At 32.8% G+C, this 16783-nt stretch overlaps 1 protein-coding gene across 1 annotated transcript; it reads left to right on the forward strand.

The window, feature by feature from the left end:
- The first annotated feature begins 2910 nt into the window (after positions 1-2910).
- Positions 2911-7637, forward strand: LOC105115935 (uncharacterized). The gene is made up of 3 exons (XM_011013022.1): positions 2911-4766; positions 5216-5513; positions 5646-7637. Exons 1-3 carry the CDS (start codon positions 3544-3546, stop codon positions 7269-7271), a joined length of 3147 nt encoding a protein of 1048 aa, XP_011011324.1. The 5' UTR covers positions 2911-3543; the 3' UTR covers positions 7272-7637.
- Positions 7638-16783: the final 9146 nt, after the last annotated feature.

Genomic DNA, 16783 nt, shown 5'->3' on the forward strand with positions numbered 1-16783 from the left:
AACACATGGAAATGAAACCACAGGTTTTGTAAAGTCAGGAATCCCCAAAAGTTGAATTTAACTCTTTTCAAGCAGTGGTGCTGTAGTGTCTGTGTGTCTGTGTGTGTGTGTGTGCATATATATATATATATATTGAATGCTCCCCCTTTCTTTTATCTTATTCTTCTGTTCCATGTTGATGATGCTGGTGATGATATAGGGCACTCCTTGCCTTTTACATTGGAGCCCTCCTTGTGATTATTAAACAATTAATAACCTTGACTCATAAGATTACTTGTGCTATCTTGATTCCTTTTAAAATGCTTTTATTTATAATTCCTAGAGGTGTCGACTCCTTGTAAATATTAATAAGATCACGATCACTGAGAAGGAATAGGTTCCCCTATTATTATTATTTTCCATTGGTTCCTCTATTTTGATTTCGCATGGTCAAAACTTTTCTCGAGTCTAATTTTAGGTATTTATTGTGATTTAGAAAGAAAATAATAATTAATGGGGTAAGGGGTGATTTTTCTTTTACTCCTAATCTTGTTTTTCTTTAATAGGGAATTGATACATATTTCTTGGTATTTATAGTTTTTGTTTTATTTTTTTGTGAGAGGATGAAGCATCATTAATGATCTGAAATACAGAATTCATCATCTCCTTGTTGACCTGATATCAGACAGGGATGGTCCAAGTTGAACCTCAGCAAGCCATTTGAATGGAGGTTTTTTTTATAAGGTAGGTGCACCTGTAATTGGTTGGAGGATTTATGCCATTTCTAAGGTATTTATTGATCCCTTTTCCTTTCAAGAACAAATAAGGCTGTTTTATTTTTATTTTTATTTTTATTTTTATTTATTTTGTCAACCTCCCTTTTGCTGTTAAATAATTGAGGTTGAATCTACTCCAAAAGAGTTCACACAAGGGTGCTGGAATCCAAAAGCACTTATGACTCCACCACCGCTCCTTCAAATAAAAGGAATTTATTATATATCCCTCGTTTATTCTCAGCTTAAGGAAATCATTTCATCGTAAAATAAAAAATAAAAAAAAATTAAAAAAATTGAATTTTTGAATCATTACATTACCTTTTCACCGAGGAAAACTTATGATAGTCGTCAACACATTCTCTCACCCTGTGGTTTTGCTTAAAGGACACGAATTTTGAAATCTATAATAATTACCATCATTGAGTACAAAGGTTAAATGAAGTCATGCTTTCACTTTTCATAATAATAAGTCTTATTTACTTCCAAGGCAAAATACATTTGAAGTTATATTTTACTGCTTGTTTTTATATTTTAAAAATATTTAAAAAAAATTAAATTTTTTTATTAATTTTACATTAATATATTATTAGTATTTTCAAATTATTTTAACATGTTAATATTAAAAATAATTTTTTAAAAAAATATTAATATATACTTTAATATGAAAAATTATTTAAAAAGCAATTATAACTATATCACCAAACCATTAATTAATAAATTAAAAAATTATATTATATTATTTTAATATATTTTTAAAAAATATTTATAAAAAAAACACCATCTTACTTAAGCTAGAGAATCATGGGTGTGCTCGGATAAATAAATTATTATGAAGGTGTGCTCCCGAAAAAGAGAAAGAACAAAAGTGGTTAGAAAAAGAAAGGGAGACATCGGTAAAAGTTAAATAGACTTTTGTAAGTATGAAAAGGTGGAAGCCGTGCGATGCCTTTGCAGCGGATGCGTGTGAAAAGCATAAGATTGGTTGAAAGGCAAATAAAGTTAGAAAGTTGAGATAGCTTTCCGCTCCCAATCTCACTACACTTCACTCCCCGTGAGCTACAACCACTTCGGATTCAACTCATGTTTCGTTATTGGTCTCCGGAGCGTGTCTCAACGCGCTCTAGGATTAGTGTGAGATGATGTTCAGTCCCATGATTCAATCTAATATATAAGAAACAAAATAGAGATAAAAAAAAGAAAAAAAAAAAAGCAGTCAATCTACAGAGAGGGGGAGAGAGAGAGAGAGAGAGATTAGGGTGATAAAAGTGAAGTTAAAGTAATCTGATATACCTGTTTCACAGTGTAGTATATTAAATAATATTTTATATTAAAATATATATTAATGATATTTTTTTATTTTTATAAAATATTTTTAATATTAATATATCATAAAATGATTTAGAAACATTAAAAATATATTAATTTAAAATAAATAAAAAATAAATTCTTTTTAATTTTTTTAAAATATTTTTAAAACATAAAAATAAATATATTATAATCATCAAGGGAGCGTTTTTCCATATAAAGCTCCTTGCTCATGTTTTTTTATATAAAAAATTTATATTTAAATATAAAAATTTATATTTTAGAACATTAATATACAAGAAGTGTTTTTTTCAGAAACATTACGCTTAAAAATAAAAATAGAGTAGAATTCAGAAATAAATAAGGATTATCAGACCGGTTTTTTTTTAGAAAAAAGAAAATGATTTTTTTTTTGCAAGGACAAGAACACATGTTATTTAAATTAAAATTGATTAAAAAAACACTTGTTGATGTTTGAGTAAATAAAAAAAAAGGTGACAGAAGCACTAAAAAGGAGGGGCAGAATACTCTGCCCAGAAAGCATTTTCCAGAAATCTTTGCAAACTGATAGTACATCCCTAGTCCCTACTGCCTCTCTCTCTCTCTCTTTCATTTTTTCAGAAATTCCTTCCTTCTTCTTTCTCTCTGTCTCTCTTTTACACGATAAAAACAAAAAAGAATTCATGGCCCTTTATAACTAATTTACTACCACCCCTACTTTCCTTCCCTTTCCTTGGTGGGTCTTCTTTGTTTATTTATTATTCTATTATTTAAATATATTCCTTTAGGAACCATTATTATTATTATTTAAACGCTCTCTCTATATATATTTTATTTTATTTTTACCATTTAACATTGTTGGGTATTTTTATTAGAGGGGATATTTTGGTTATTGAATCATGATGATGATGATCGGATGGATAGAGATAGAGAAAAGTTAGCGAGTAAGAGAGAGAAGGGCTCTTGTGAAGGAGAGGATCTGATCTTTTCCTTTTTGCGTTGAATTCTCTTATAATATAAGCCTTTTATGTGTGTGAAAAAGTGAGGAAAGGAGAGAACAAAAGTGTAAGCAGGGAAAGGAGAAACTAGGAAAGAAAACGAAAAAAGATGGCCCGATTAATAGATAGATAGATAGATCCTCCCATAGGAGGAGGAGAACAAGAAGAAGAAGAAGAAGAAGCAGTGGTGGTCGAAGGAGGATAAAGAAGAATACTTTTTTTTTTGAAAAAGAAAAAAGACGGTAAAGACAGGGGGGGAGAGAGAGCCTTTCTTTCTTTCTCTGATTGTTTTGATAATTTCCTCGTCCCTTCTTCTCCACCTGAAATATAAGCCAAATTTGTCCATTTTGAGAGAGAACCGAACCGCTCTTGTTGTCCTGTAACTATTATATCCCCCCACCTCCTGAAAACCGAAAAAAGAAAGGCTCTTTGAACTCATTTCAATTGAGAGATATTGATAAAGATTTGTTTCTTCTGTTCAAGAAATGAGAGCTGGTCTTAGCACGATCCAGCAAACCCTGACACCAGAGGCTGCGAGTGTACTAAACCACTCGATAGCCGAAGCAAGCCGCCGTAACCATGGCCAGACCACACCACTTCATGTTGCGGCTACACTATTAGGTTCCCCATCCGGTTTCCTCCGTCAGGCATGCATCAAATCACACCCTAATTCTTCACATCCTCTTCAGTGCAGAGCTCTCGAGCTCTGTTTTAGTGTTGCCCTTGAACGCCTCCCTACCGCGCAGAACCTCAGTCCTGGCCTTGACCCTCCAATCTCCAATGCCTTAATGGCTGCGCTAAAGCGTGCTCAGGCTCATCAGCGAAGAGGGTGCCCTGAACAGCAGCAACAACCACTTTTGGCTGTCAAAGTTGAGCTGGAGCAGTTGATTATATCAATTCTTGATGATCCAAGTGTTAGTAGAGTTATGAGGGAAGCTAGCTTTTCAAGTCCAGCTGTCAAGGCAACAATCGAGCAATCTTTGAATGCTTCTACGAATTCCAATTCTGCTGCTAATTCTGGGATTGGATTGGGGTTTCGTGCTCCAGGGGCTGTGGCCGTCCCTGCTCCTGTCACTAATAGGAATTTGTACGTGAACCCAAGATTGCAACAAGGGAGTGTCGGTCAATCTGGTGCACAAAGAAACGAGGAGGTTAAGAAGGTTATTGATATTTTGTTGAAGAGCAAGAGGAGGAATCCTGTTTTGGTAGGTGAGTTGGAGCCACAGATGGTAGTGAAGGAGGTTTTGAAGAGAATAGAGAATAAAGAAGTAGGAGATGGGCCGTTAAAGAATGTTCAGGTGATTCATTTAGAGAAAGGCTTTCTAGATAAAGCACAGATAGCGGCAAAGATTGTGGAATTAGGGGCATTGATTGAGACCCGGATAAGAAATTTGGATTGTGGTGGGGTGATTCTTGATCTGGGAGATTTAAAATGGCTTGTTGAGCAGCTAGTGAGCTTAACAGGTTCTGGTGGGGTTCAGCAGCAGCAGATTATTTCAGATGTTGGGCGGTCGGCTGTGGCGGAGATGAGGAAGCTTTTGGGGAGGTTTGGAGAAGGGAGTGGTGGTGGAAAGGTTTGGTTGATTGGGACTGCTACTTGTGAGACATACTTGAGGTGTCAAGTCTATCATCCTTCAATGGAAAATGATTGGGATCTGCAGGCAGTACCCATTGCTGCTAGAGCACCTCTTCCAGGGACGTTTCATCGGTATGTATGTTGTTTTTGCTATTTTGGGAACTATACCTTTTTTGTCATTAGCTTAGCTTATGCTTTAGCCAGAGGGTTTAGTGGAAAACTGGGGATGTTTTTACATCTTCAATGCCTGATGGCATCGGGAATTGCCGATTTACAGATTTTTTGATATCTAGACTTTCCGAAAATACTCCTTGTATCTGTGTTCTGATCAACCATTTGGATTTTGTCAGTTCAGAACGTTCCTTAATTGTAGAGTTTATGGTGTATTCTGACATCTGAATTGCCCTTGGCTTAATGAATAGAAACTTCAATTCGTTGAAGGATTTTTTTCCTTCTATTCTCGTTGTCCAGAAAATAATTGTAATTAACTCATGCTTTGGTGATTCATTTCTTTGAGCTCTTAGTTCTTCTTTCTATTACTTTGTTATAGCTAACTCGTTTTCATACCTGTTGCTGTGTAGGCTTGGAACCAGTGGAATCCTCAGCAGTTCAGTTGAATCTTTATCACCACTGAAGGGTTTTCCAACTGTTACACTTCCTCCACCAAGGCGTCTCTCTGAGAACTTGGATCCTGCTCGAATAATGAGTTGTTGCCCTAGTTGCATGCAGAATTATGAGCAAGAGCTTGCAACACTTGTACCCAAGGAGGCTGAGAAATCTTCAGAAATCAAATCTGAAGCAGCTCAGCCTCCACTGCCACAATGGTTGAGAAATGCAAAGTCCCAAGATGGTGATGTCAAGACATCTGATCAGACAGTGGTAAGTTCTGCTCAAACCTCCGAGCAAACTACAAACTCACACCGGCCCGATTAAGATTCTTCTTTCCCATCAAAGTGCTAAAAATGAAAGTCCAACAAGGAAATTAATATTGTCTTTGTTGTTATTGTGCAGACTAAGGATCAAGAACTGATGTTCAAGCAAAAGAAACAGGAGTTGCAGAAGAAATGGCACAATACATGCTTGCACCTTCATCCTGCTTATCATCAACCTAATCTTGGACCTGAAAGAATTACTCAACCAGCTCTCTCAATGACAAGCATGTATAATCAAAACCTGCTTCCTCATCAACCTTTCCAGCCCAAATTAAGCTTAAATAAAAAGCTGAGTGGAACCCTTGTGCTCGACCCAAATTTGTTGCCCAGCCAACCAGCTGGACAGGCAACCACTCAGCCTGGAAGCCCTGTGAGAACAGACCTAGTTCTTGGTAGACTGAAGGTTGTTGAGACCACTCCTGAAAAAGAACATGAAGAGCACACCGAGGACTTTTTAAGCTGTGTTCCTTCTGAGCCACTATCCAATTTGTTCGAATTGCCGAGCAGTAAACTTCTCAGCAAATTAGACACCGACTCCTTCAAGAAGCTCCTCAAGGGTCTTCTGGAAAAGGTTTGGTGGCAACGAGATGCTGCATCTGCAGTGGCTGCTACAGTGACACAATGCAAATTGGGTCATGGAAAAAGTCGGGGTACTGGATCAAAGGGTGACATTTGGCTATTGTTCACTGGTCCTGACAGGGCTGGCAAGAAGAAGATGGCATCAGCTCTTTCAGAACTTGTTTGTGTGACCAATCCAATAATGGTTTGTCTTGGTTCACGGCGTGAAGATGGGGAATCTGTATTGAGTTTCCGTGGTAAAACTGTGCTCGATCGAATAGCAGAGGCAGTTAGAAGGAACCCATTCTCAGTAATCGTACTTGAGGATATTGATGAAGCGGACATGCTTGTTAGAGGGAGCATAAAGCGGGCCATGGAGAGAGGTCGTATTGCAGATTCCCTTGGCCGTGAAATCAGTCTTGGTAATGTTATCTTCATTCTGACTGCAAATCGCTTACCAGACAATCCCAAATTCCTATCTAACAGCAATTCGGTGGATGAAAAGAAGCTTGCGAGTTTGGCAAGTGGAGGCTGGCAATTAAAGCTAACCCTTTCTGAGAGAGGAGCAAAGCGCCGAGCCAACTGGCTTCATGATGAAGAGAGGTCGGCAAGGCCAAGGACGGACTTGGGACCAGCACTAGCATTCGATCTGAATGAAGCTGCTGATGCAGGGGGTGACAAAGCAGATGGCTCGCACAATTCAAGTGATCTTACAGTTGATCACGAAGATGAACATGTCCTTAATAACAGATTGTTGACTTCTGCAACTTCATCGATCTCTAAAGAGCTACTCAATTCAGTAGACGATCACATTGTCTTCAAACCTGCAGATTTCAGCTCCATTAGACGTGACATCTCCAATTATATAACCAAGAAGTTTTCGACCATCTTCAACAATCAGGTGCCGATTGAAATCCAAGACGAAGCATTGGAAAAAATAACTGGTGGGTTATGGTTAAGCCAAACAGGCTTAGAAGGATGGACCGACAACGTATTGGTTCCAAGCTTACGCCAGCTCAAATTACGGCTACCCACGCGTGCCAATGAATCCATGATTGTCCAGCTCGAGCCTGATACCGATTCTGATAGCCGTGGCCGCGTAGATTGGCTGCCAAGTAGCATCAGAGTGGTGGTTGATGGGTTGTGAACCGATACTACTCATAGCAGAGATGTGGTGGATGGAGAGTGTTGGCAGTGGCAATTCCTAGTATCTGTTGTTGGATACAGATGTAAATATGCTCAACTGTTTTGGTGGGTGGTGAAAACTGTTGAGAGAGGGGTTAAAAAAAAAGCAGTTTAGAGAAGAGGGGGGTGGTGATAGATTAACCGTTAACGGAATCTTTAGGCAGCAATGTATCGCTTTTTTTTTTTTTTAATTATTGCTTGAGGTGCTTTAAATGCTTTCTTTTTCTTTTTCTTTTTATAGAATGAATTTAATAGTATTCTATCATAGATATAAATATTTATTATTTACATGTACCATGATTAATAAAAATGAGGCATTTCTCCTGTTGTAAAGTCCTTGTTTTTATATGTTAAAAGTGTTTTTTAAAAATTTAATTTTTTTATTTTTTATTTTAAATTAATATTTATTTAATGATTTTAGATTATTTTAATATATTGATATAAAAAATAATTTTTAAAAAAATAATATAACTACATATTTTACCCTTTTTTATTCAATATTTTAAGGGAAATCATTGATAGTTATGTATATATTTCGGGGGAGAGGTGCTATGAATTTAATCAATAAAATGAGAAATTATTAATATGAAAATAAAATGTCTTATCAATGAAATTGTTTAAATTTGAATTTGACAACTTCTTTAATGATTCAACTTGTACCCAAGACAAATTTTGGGGAGGATACAAAGGAGGTCCTCCGTAGCATGACACATGGAAGAATTGATGATGATGAAAAATTGGCTTACGTGTAGGCTGTGGACAATTAAGTCAAAAGTATGTTAAGTTTGTGACATTCACACGACCTGCTAACCTGCCTCCATTTTTAACTTATCTTTCACGAGGAAGGATGCTTTTGAGGGTCGGATTCTTAGAATTTGGTAAACAAAACATACATGCATGCATGCATGCATAGACTTGGCTTTGTATCTTGATGTTGTTTCTTTAGATTCATGTTTGAGGGAAACAAATTTTGCCTTTTAATGTATGTTGGACTGCATGCATGTTAAGAAAGGATTTTGGTAATGGATGCTTGAGTATATCTATGGGACATTATTAACTTTAATCTTTTTTGTTTGTCATCTCATAAAAATAAAAAGAAATTGAGGAAAAGAAATTATTAAAAACAATTAATTTTGTTTGGTAAATAACTAGTTTCATAAAATGTGACTAATAGGAAGATAATGAAATAAGACCATCAGAAATCATTTGTTTTATTTTTTCAAAATACTATTAAACAAGCATGGTTTAAATTGGTTGGCATGTGGACCTTGAGATATGTAGATATATATAGCTGTGTGTTTCACACTTTTTTCTTTTTTAATATGAAGCATGTGGTATATGTGCTAATAAGTACATATATTTTTATTTTTATACCATGTATGTGGCTCATATCTAGCTTCAAAGTAACTTTATTTTGTGCTTATAAATTCATCTTGTTAATATTTTTTTTATGGAACTAAAGATCTGTCATTAGAGCTCTAATATGTTTTTAATGTCTCATTATATATATATATATATATATTCTCCCTCTCTCTCCTTTTTTTCTTTTTTTTTTGTCTATTGGATTTGGTCCCTTAAATTTTTTTTTATCAAGTTAGCTCTAGTTCCATTATTATGGAATTAAACAAGTTTTGCTTAAAAATAATAGAATATTCTAAAAAAATAAAAATAGCTATTTCTTGCCCAACTTAAATAAAAATGAGTTTTTTTAATTAACCAGCCGTTATTACAAGAGGTGCTGCCGGGACAGGAACAGAAGTGAAATGTACAGCCACTGAGAACACAAAGAAGGCGCACGGCACCCATGATCTGTCTATCACTAACAACCACGTGGCCCCTGTCTCCAGAAGAAGAGGCCATAAAAGGGGCAGGGGAAAATATTAGAAGCACAGCTTCCTGGGAATTTGGACCTCAGCATTTTTGGATTTACCATTCCAAATTAGGATGCACCGTTCAGTCGATGACAAATACCCAACAAAGCTGAGAACGTAAACTCCCCACCTTGCAGGCACTCCTCTGTCTCTGGCCAGTGGGACTTATTAGCCACGATCGCTGATATTCCCGGCTTATATTTCTTATTTTTTAAGTGAAAAAATACAATTTTTAATACCTTATCTACCACGTTTAACATATTTATTAACTGAATATTTTTTGTTATTCAACCCTAGATATAAAAAATAATATCCATTAGAGATATTTATACATACTTTAATCAAAATATAGAAATGGATGCTGTACCTATACTTGTGTGGTAGTGTATGATGTTAATATTGAAGTGTGTGTGTATTATATATATATATATATATGATTTTTTTTTTTTTTACATCTCAGTATCTTTCCTCTTCCATTTGTACAGCCACAAAGCCATTCATAAAATGGTTTTATAAAATATTGCCAATATTTTAATCGAATATCATATCACGCAAATTGACATTGCTGATTTCCATCTTCATATAATTCAGCAATCAATGTTAGTTAATGTCAATTATTTTCTAGTTTATTGTCACGCGCATGCGTTGTTTGATTATAACGTGTAAATAAATTTTCTTATGATTTGATATCTATTTCCAATAAAGTCAAAGATTAACTCTTGGAATATCAACTTGGAGATGTATTCCATTTACATTTGTTTCTTTGAAAATGTTGTGTGTGCGTGTATATACAAAGCCTAAAGTACTTGAATCACGACTCATAAATGCATGTAAATAAAAGATAAAATATTAAATAATTATTTCAATTTAATAATTTAAATTAATAGATGAGGTTTTAGAATATAATTTATATTATTTTTTAATATATTTTTTCAAATGAAAGTCAGTTGAACTTAAAACTTTTATATATTTATATTATTTTATATTTATTTTTTATCAAATAAATATAGGTAATAAGATTTGAACTTGTAATAATTTTATTATTAAGATGTTAGTAAGTGGAGATAAATAATATCCCACCTCCATCATATACAAGTAAAAATATTTAATATGTAATGAAATTTGAAATTGTAATAGTTTTATTATTAAGATATTGGTAAGTGGAGACAAACAATGTCCCATCTCCACCGTATGCAAGTAAAAATATTTAATTTTCTATTAAGATTATAATATTATATTAAAAAAATGATTTTAACTTATCCTTTCAAATTAAAATATGATTTATATTATTCTCTAATATATTCCCTCAAGTGAAAGTTATTTTAGTTTAAAACTTATACAATTATATATTATTTTATATTTATTTTTTATTAAATAAATAAAATAATAAAATTTAAATTCATAATCGCTTGATTATCAAAACTATAATATTATATTAAAGAAATTATCTTAACTTAATAATTTATACCATTAAATAAAATTTTAAAATATAATTTATATTATTTTAAATATATAAAAAGATTATCATCAGGCATGGCATGAAAACACCCACCATCAACCTAGGCAGGTATGATTGAGTTAAGCAGACAACTTATCTAATTGATTGAAAAATATATAGCAACAAGTCCCAGAAACTTTGGGGTTTTGAAGTTTCGTCATACATACATGATGATGCCACGTGTTCAAGGCTAGCTGTAGCAGCTGATCCCATCCCTGTGACTCAGAATGATCGTTCTCTCCCCGTCGACTCAGAGTGTTCATGTGCTTCTCCTGTGTCGTTGCCTTGTCTCTAAGGGCAAGAAGGTCTAGGTTGTCGAGCCATGCCCGTTTACAAATAAATTCAAATTTTTATTTTATTTTTTAGATTGTTATCTTGACATCAAAACTAATATTTTTAAAATAAAAAAAAATATTTTTAATATAATTATATTTTAAAAAATAACTGTTATAATACCTCACTATCCTTCCTGCCGCCGGAAACAGAGACACGCAGTTAATGCCTATATAGTAATTAATAAATATTGTTCTTTCCTCTTTCAAATATGAACAAAGTCAAGACGATGGCGTGCAGCGTGCTCGTCCTTGTGGAGCTATTGGATATGGAGCCGAGCTAATACCCGTCCAATGAACCTGTCACATCAGGCATGTGTTCTCATTTAAGATCATCGCCCAAAGTCGTGTAATCCCTACAAGTTTACAAATTAATTGTTAGATTGTTGGTACGGAAGGTCATTTAGAAGAAGAATGTGGGGTTTAGATTTTCTTGATGTTTTTCAATAAATTTAATTGTTTATGTATGATTTTATCTCTTCCATAAAATACGTTCGTGTTCATCGTTTGAGTGGCTGTTTTGGATTACACCGTAATTTTAATTTAAAATGTTTTTTATATAAAAATATTTTAAAATAATTTTTTTATTTTTCAAAAATTATTTTTAATATCTCCAATCAAAATAATTCAAAATTATAAAAATATTAATTAAATCTCGTTTCTAAACATAACATGATCATCAAACATAATACTATAAAACACATCAATTTTCATATTCAAATGAGGAACAATGATCATTCTCGTCAATTTGGATATTAATAATCTCTCTGCCTCGTCGATAACCGAATAGGTCCTGGTCCTTTCATGATTATAAAGAGAGAGGAGAGAAAAATGGTCGTGGTCCACTAATACACAAGGACGCAAACATTCATAGGCAAATAGCTAGCGAAGCATCTAAGGAGGTTATGAATTGAATGTGGACGAAATACAAGGGACATGAAATATGAAGACAAAGATGTTGTTTTCATGCCTACGTCGAAATAAATGTGCTCTCTTGACTCCAACCATGAATCATGCATGAGACCACATTTTTGGGTTTCCTATAATCGACGCATTTTTTTTCATGGTGGGTTCAGTATCCGTAACTCCTATGTGTTTGAAAATATAAATTTAATACGATAAAGACAAGTATTAAATATATAGATGCATGCATTTACTGAATTTATATATATGGGTGAAATAAAGAATCATAAGCTAAATGATTCACAATAATAAGTTGTAAGATAAAATAATTTCCTTGATTGATGGAAAAGACATGGAGAAAGTAAATAATAATCCTAGCCATGTATTCTATAACAAAAATTTCATCCAAATTTCATCCTAGCTATGTATTCTATTAATAATTCCTGGCGTCGTTAAAAATTTAAAAATTTAATAAAAATTTCATTTCTAAAATTTAAAAATTTAATAAAAATTTCATTTACATGTTCACACATCATGATTTACAAATAAAATTGTCAATAAAAATATTTTCATCAGAAAATATAAATAAATTTTAACCGATAGTCCCCTCAATTCTTCTTCTTCTTCTGAAAAACAAAACACTAGCAGTCACCTTATTTTCTAATAAATTTGGCCACCCTGACTTACCGTAGTGTCAACATTCATCGTTGAATTTTTTGTAAAGATTCAATACACAAAATAAGTAAACCCATCTATTTTTTGTAACCCATTTATTTTTTTAGTTTAATTTATTGAAGTTTTTTGTAGTATTTGTAGTTAGTTTGTACATTTAAGTGTTTTACACTTTTTTCCTCTAGAGAAATTTTTTGAATTAATGAATAGTTTTATGCTTGGACTGTTTGAGATTTTGAAAAAAAATGAATTTTATTATCATTTGATGAAATTGAGTTTGATTTTATAATTTAAGTGTGTTATAACTGAAGAAATGATAGGTTACTTTAATGGGTACCAATCACATTTTGTTGTTTTTTATTATGAAGTTGAAAATTTAGGGAAAATTAAATTTTTATGGAATTGGTAAAATCAATATTATTCTATATAGGTTTTATATGCAATGAGTGATCTTTCTTGACTATATTAAGATTTATCTGAAGGGTTGTATAGATAAGATTATCTTCAAGGGGTTGAGGGTTTTATTAATTTTATACTTTTAAATAAAAAAATATTAATGTAAGTGAAATTAGATGTTCATATGTGAAGTGTAAGAATAAAAAATTTCACCATAAAAATATTGTGATGATGTATCTACTTAAAAAAGAGTTCATTAAAAAATACATATGTAGGTATCCATACAGAGAAACCTATGTTCTTTATGGAACCATGTTAAAAAAGGCAGTTGACTCAACTTTTTATTCTAGCAATATGCATAGTTTTGTGAATGACAATAGCAATTCTTATAAGGGTATGATAATAAACATAATAGGAATAGGTCAAGGTTAGTAATGTAAAGGTTCACATAAAATCTCTTTAAATGAGAATAAAATGTACATGTAGTTAGGTGTTTTTGAAATTTTAAAAGATTCTGAGGAACTATTATAAAATGGTTGTATAACTCATAATAAATTATCCATCATTACATGAGTATTTACCATTAAAATAAATTATGAGTTGAGTGAGGTTGGTTATAATAGCATCATTAAATAGGCTAAAAACATGTTACCTTAAGAGAATATACCAAAAAATGACTTCCATACTATAAAATCCATGATAAACCCTCTTGAGCTAGGATACCAAAAAATTGATATGTATATAAACTTTTACATGTTATACCACATTGAATATGAAAATTTTATCAAGTGCAAAACTCTTAATATGCTTGGTATGCACCTAATAGTGGTAGAGAAAGGATATTAGTCGCATATAAAAACCTGTATTACTTTCCTATCACTCTTAGGTTGCAAATATTATTTATGTCTATGAAAACTGTCAAACATATGACATGACATCAATGTTATGATGGATGGAGTCATGATGCACGCTATTAATGGTGAAGCTTAGAAATTGTTTAATAGTATATATCATTAATTTTTAATGGATTCATAGAACATGCATATTGGTTTGTATACATATATGGATTTAATCTATTTGGATTCTTTGCTGCACCTTATTCTTGTTGGCTAGTCATACTAAAATTTTACAACTTCCCTTTAAGGAAATGTATGGAGCTAGTCATACACCTTATTCTTGTTAGCTAGTCATACTAAAAGTTTACAACTTCCCTTTAAGGAAATGTATGGAGATGAAATTCATGTTGTTAACTCTAGTTTTTATCTCTGGAAAATTAATAAAGAGGTCTTTGTTGATCAACTTCCAGGATATAAACAAAAAGAGCATAAATAGGTCTATCAACTCAAAAGGCCTTGTATAGACTTAAACATACTCCCCGGGTTTGGTATAGTTACATTAAGGCATATTTCATTAAAGTAGGCTTCACCAAATATCTTTATGAGCACACTTTATTCATTAAAACTATAGGTGAAGATAAACGTTTAATTATGTTTCTTTATGTTAATGACCTTATTTTTATTGGGAATGATCAATTGATGTTCAAACAACTTAAGCAATCCATGATGATTGAGTTTGTCATGACTAACCTTGAAAGATTAAAATATTTCCTTGGTATTGGAGTGTTATAAGGGACATATTATATTTTTATCGATCAATAAAAGTATACTTATGGATTAGTATAACTCAATACACAATATGGTGGTTCCTAGCTTTAAAATCATGAAAGATAAAGAGGGATTTGAAGTTGAAAGTACTCTCTACAAGCAGATGATGAAAAGTCTCATGTATTTAATTGCCACACGTCTCAATTTGATGTTTATTGTCAATTTGATTAATAGGTACACAGAACATCCTATAAACTCTCCTTTGCTGGTAGTAAAAAGGGCTTTAAAATATGTGAAAAACACAATCAATTTTGAGATATTCTGCAAGAATAGAGGGAATGAAAAGCTCATTGGATACACAAACAATAATTATGTTGATGATCAAGATGACATAAAAAGCACCTCAAGTTATGTTTTTTTAATGAGCTTAGGAGCTATTTCTTGAACTTTAAAGAAATAACCAATTTTTACTCTTTCCACCACCAAAGTTGGGTTCATAGCAGTAACAGCAGCATCAAGTGCATATATTTATAAAGATGCGAGGATTATCCGGCGCGTGAATATCTCGATGTAAACTTAATGTCAATGACATTCCGTTTAAGAAAGAAACCGTTGGAGCATTACTAGTAGTTGTTAGGGTTAGGGCTCCTTGTTTTTAGATTCACTTCTTGTCGTGTTTCATAACTCCTCCTATGCTTAGAGACAAGATTAGTCATTGTAGCTGTTCAATAATAGATTGAATCTCTGAGTTAACGAGGATCCACAAAACTCTCTGTTTTCTCCTTGGTTCTAACATTGAATGGCCGTTCAGTTTTTCTAGCTTTTGTTAATTTTGTGGTGTCAAGACATGGATATTATTTAATATGAGAGAGAGAGAGGAGTGGTTGGGCTTTTGCTTTCACCCAGAGAAGGTTGAAAATGATGGACGTAAGGAACGGTCACAAATTATAAAGGCGTAAGGGTGCCTCGGAGTTGGGTTGGATAAGAAAATATTATTTTTATTTATTATCCTTTCTGCATCCTGACAAAACAAACGATGCTCTCTTCGTGACCAAGCATATTCGCTTTTGCAAGAACATGATAGGATAGCCCTTCTCTCTCTTTTCACTAATTCCTTGACTATATGTATATGTATATATATATATATAGTAGTGTATAAGACGATGATGATGCATCACACTAGCTATACTCGAAAGCCTTTTCATTTCTTTAATTAATATTTCTAATTCTTTTTCAGTACTTGTGTTTCAAGTTGATAGAAGAAACCTGTGACCACATCATGTTCTTGCCAAATACTTGGGTAAATTATAATTATTTATATGCCAAAAGGCATTGTGATGATGTATATGGGTTCCACTGCCATCTAAAACAATAGTGTCATGTTCATGAACACCAATTTTTTATTTTAATTTCTTAAAAAATAAATCTGCTGTTACGGAGTCTATTCAACGTAAAACTATAGATTAAGAATTTGGCACCGTCCCCTCTTTTTCCTCGTTGTGCAAAAAGTTGATTGAGAACTTTCTAATTAACTAATTGAGAAATTCGGGGGGGATCCATTTGGCGCTAATTAACTTCCATTTTATCTCTTGTCACAACTTCAACCCTATATATATATATATATATATATATATGAACGCTGGCGGAGACAGAAAGCCAATTTTAATGACCATTCCATTTACTAGGACGCGTTTCTTGACTCTTATTTGTTAGAAGGTTAGGCCTGCATTTGTATTCACACACGCACACACACTCATGTTTTATTCTGCGTAGATCCCTTCTGGCCGTTTAGCAGTCGCTACTCATAGAAATAGACTTCCAATGCTCCTCATGGCACGTCGCGACGGCTTGTAGATATTCTTCTTTCTCAAGAAAACATATACAACGCGGAGTCCGTAGGTGTGGCCGGCAAATATATTGCTACAACTTGGTAATAATTTTATCCATATATGTATTCCTTGTCAAACGCGGTGTAAATATGTACGTACTTTGTTATAAATTAAATACTTTTTTTCATAAAAAATTTATATATATATATATATATAGGTTTTTTTGACATATTTTTCTACATAGATTTTTTTAAGTGTAAATTAAAAAGTCTATACATATAATTAATCAAATAAATTAATATCAATATGTGTTAATAAATGAAAAAAAATTATTAATGATAAATGAAGATAAAAACAAAAAAACAAAGA

The sequence above is a fragment of the Populus euphratica genome, unplaced genomic scaffold (assembly GCF_000495115.2).
Source record: "Populus euphratica unplaced genomic scaffold, PopEup_1.0 scaffold812.1, whole genome shotgun sequence".
Classification (NCBI taxonomy): Eukaryota; Viridiplantae; Streptophyta; class Magnoliopsida; order Malpighiales; family Salicaceae; genus Populus; species Populus euphratica.